At 39.9% G+C, this 3,108-nt stretch overlaps 1 protein-coding gene across 1 annotated transcript; it reads left to right on the top strand.

The window, feature by feature from the left end:
* Positions 1-521: 521 nt before the first annotated feature.
* On the top strand, positions 522-2,833 carry LOC111663080 (nuclear factor 7, ovary-like). Its single transcript, XM_023417137.2, has one exon. The coding sequence runs from the start codon at positions 702-704 to the stop codon at positions 2,148-2,150; it is 1,449 nt and encodes a 482-aa protein (XP_023272905.1). The 5' UTR covers positions 522-701; the 3' UTR covers positions 2,151-2,833.
* Positions 2,834-3,108: the final 275 nt, after the last annotated feature.

Below are 3,108 nucleotides of genomic sequence, written 5' to 3'. Positions count from 1 at the left end.
AAGTGCCACAGTCATTAATATAATCATCCTGATCATCATAATCATCTTCATTATATCATCTGGAGACAAAAATAGTTATATGCACTTAAAAAGCTGAGAAAATAGAGAAAGGTGGAGTTTACCAGCATTCAGTAGAAAATGAGAAACTAAATTAAAGGAAAACACCAAAGAACAAGTGTCTTGTTGACTGTCATGCAAAGAAAACGCCAGCTACTCTGCTAGTTAGCTGCAGTTGTGTAACACTGTGTACTCCCTCATTTTAAATATGTGAATCTTATTATACTGATTTTCAAGGCTTGTAAACACACTAAGCATCTTTGTACTGTTCATGCTGCTATTTCTTTAAGTTGTTTAAGTTGTTTAAGTAAATGTTCTTCGTTATTTTCAACTGTTAGTATTTAATAGTTAATACGAAGCTTTTTGGTGGCGTATCCCTTTAGATCTGTAACACAGGAACAGCACCACCTGGTGGACACACAAAAAACGACACTTTCATTTCATTCATCTCTCCACCCATAACACAAGTAAATGAAATCGAAAGTAGATGTGCAGAGTTGATCAGAGCAGAGACAAGACGTTACATTACAGGTAGGGATCTTTACTGAAGAACACAGACTCAGTGGATTGTAGAGAGAAAGTCGCAGGGATTGAATTTTGGTGAGTCTTGCAGCTAATTTAAAGAAATCTGGAAATCAGAGGAAATGGCTGAGAAAGTTGCTCTCTTTGAAAGTTTCCTGAGTTGCCACGTGTGTTCAGAGACTTTCAGAGATCCTGTGTCTCTGAGCTGCAACCACAGCTTCTGTTCAAGCTGCCTGCATAAATTCTGGGAACAATCTAAAAACAAAAACTGTCCCATTTGTAAAAGAAAATCCTCAAAGGATTATCCATCCATGAACTTTTCTCTTAAAGAACTCGCTGACTCCTTTGCTGAGAGGCAGAACAATGGTTCACCTGAGACAGAAAAAGAGGAGGAGGAGGAGGAGGAGGAGAAGGAGGAGGAGGAAGTGGTGTGTGATAAACATCCAGAAGTCCCTTATTGGTTCTGTGAAGACGAGCAGAGAGCTGTGTGTCCTGTCTGTGAGTTTTCTCTCCACCAGAGTCACAAGGTGGTTCCTGTAGAACAAGCAGTCAGTGACCTGAAGGAGCAGCTGAAATCTGACTTAGAGTCTCTACAGGACAAGAGGAACAAATACGAGGAAGTGGAGAAAACATACAGTGAAGTGATTCAACACTCCAAGAAGCAGCTGTTGTCCACAGAGAGGCAGATCAGAGCAGAGTTCAACAAGCTCCACCAGTTCCTGAAAGAGGAAGAGGAGTCTAGACTGGCAGCTCTGAGGGAGGAAGAGGAGCAGAAGGGGAAGACTATCAGCAGAGAGATGAAGATGATTCAGGAGCAGATCTCCTCTCTGTCAGACAGTATCTCTGCTGTTGAAGAAGACCTGCAGAAACACAACGTGCCGTTCCTCAGCAGTTATAAACCCACTCAGACCAGAGCCAGAGCCCAGTGCTCACTGTCAGATCCACAGCTGCTCTCAGGAGCTCTGACAGATGTGGCCAAACACCTGGGCAACCTGTCCTTCAGAGTCTGGGAGAAGATGAAGGAGAAGGTCCACTTCAGTCCTGTCATTCTGGACCCAAACACTGCAAACCAATGTCTCCATCTGTCTGATGATCTGACCAGTGTGAGACATGGAGACACAAAGCAGCAGCTCCCTGACAATCCAGAGAGATTCACTAAGTATGCCAATGTTCTGGGCTCTGAGGGCTTCAGCTCAGGGAAACACAGCTGGGAGGTGGAGGTGGGAGACTATCCTGTCTGGAATGTGGGTTTGACTAAAGAGTCAGTTGACAGAAAGGGAGAGATATATGCTTCACCAAAATATGGAGTTTGGTGTTTATTACATGATGATGATAAATACACCAATGGTCATGGTGAGACTGTCAAAGTGAAGAAGAGTCTCCAGAGGATCAGAGTCCAGCTGGACTATGACAGGGGGAAGGTGTCCTTCTACGACCCTGAAGACACGACTCCCATCTACACTCACAGAGACACTTTCACTGAGAAACTCTTCCCATTTTCCAGTATTGGAGAAGCTGGTGACGCCAAAACCTCTGATATCAAACTGTGTCACACTGATATTTCTCTGTGATGTTCAGGGATGTTAGTTTTTCTCTCATGATGGTTTGAGGTTTATTACACTCTAAACTCATCATCATCACATTTATCATGTTTTCTTTGGTTCAGATTTATTCATGATGATAACTCCTGCTGTTCATTTTCTTTATTTGCTTCTCTCTCAGCGTTTATATTAATTATATTATATTAATTAATAAAGATTCATATCCAATAAAAAGTGAAAACAAACTGCTGAAGCTGTATCACATCATCAGGAGACAAACTTTACAAATCAGAGCTGTTCATTATCCTGGTTCTCAGCATCTTGTTTTGAGTCAAACAACATTGTATAGTAGTTTATATCCACTGTCCTGATGCTCTGACTGTTTCACTTCTGTTTGTTCATCAACAGTTTTACTTTTTAATATTCTGATTAATATTTTGAGGATTTAATGAGTTTTAGGTTCATTTTTTTATACTTTGGAAACAGGTGTTTTAATATTATTTTATTTTAATGTTATAACTTTTTTGTTGTTTACATTGTGTACAACCAAATGTAAATTACAATTGTTTAATTTGTTTCATCCATCTGAATCTCCTTCTTTGCGTTTTTACTTCTCTGTATATTCAGTGTTTTCTATGCGCTGAGCAAATATCCTGGTTAAAACATGAGTTCATTTGTCCTGAGTTACTTCTATCAATAAACCATTAAAGCTGTGCTGCAATTTCACATCTGTACACACAGAAACACATTGAATTTTCTATTTAAATTGTGATTTTATTGATAACACCTTAACACATTTTCTTGAAGTTAGAGAAACACGTGTAGCACGTAAGAGAACAGAGCAATAATCCGAAGAATCAGAGAACTACAGGATTAATATTATTATACAGAAGAAACCCAAACTGACAAAAAGAGACAGAGGGAAACTAGAAAGAGTCGGCTGCAGAGAAATGATTGAATAAGGTTGAAAACAGAGGGACTGGGGGGG

The sequence above is a fragment of the Seriola lalandi genome, unplaced genomic scaffold (assembly GCF_002814215.2).
Source record: "Seriola lalandi dorsalis isolate HSWRI2012SDOR001 ecotype SW California unplaced genomic scaffold, Sedor1 jcf7180002054572, whole genome shotgun sequence".
Classification (NCBI taxonomy): Eukaryota; Metazoa; Chordata; class Actinopteri; order Carangiformes; family Carangidae; genus Seriola; species Seriola lalandi.
The sequence above is the reverse complement of the archived record's forward strand: the minus strand, read 5'-3'. Positions and strand labels throughout refer to the sequence as shown.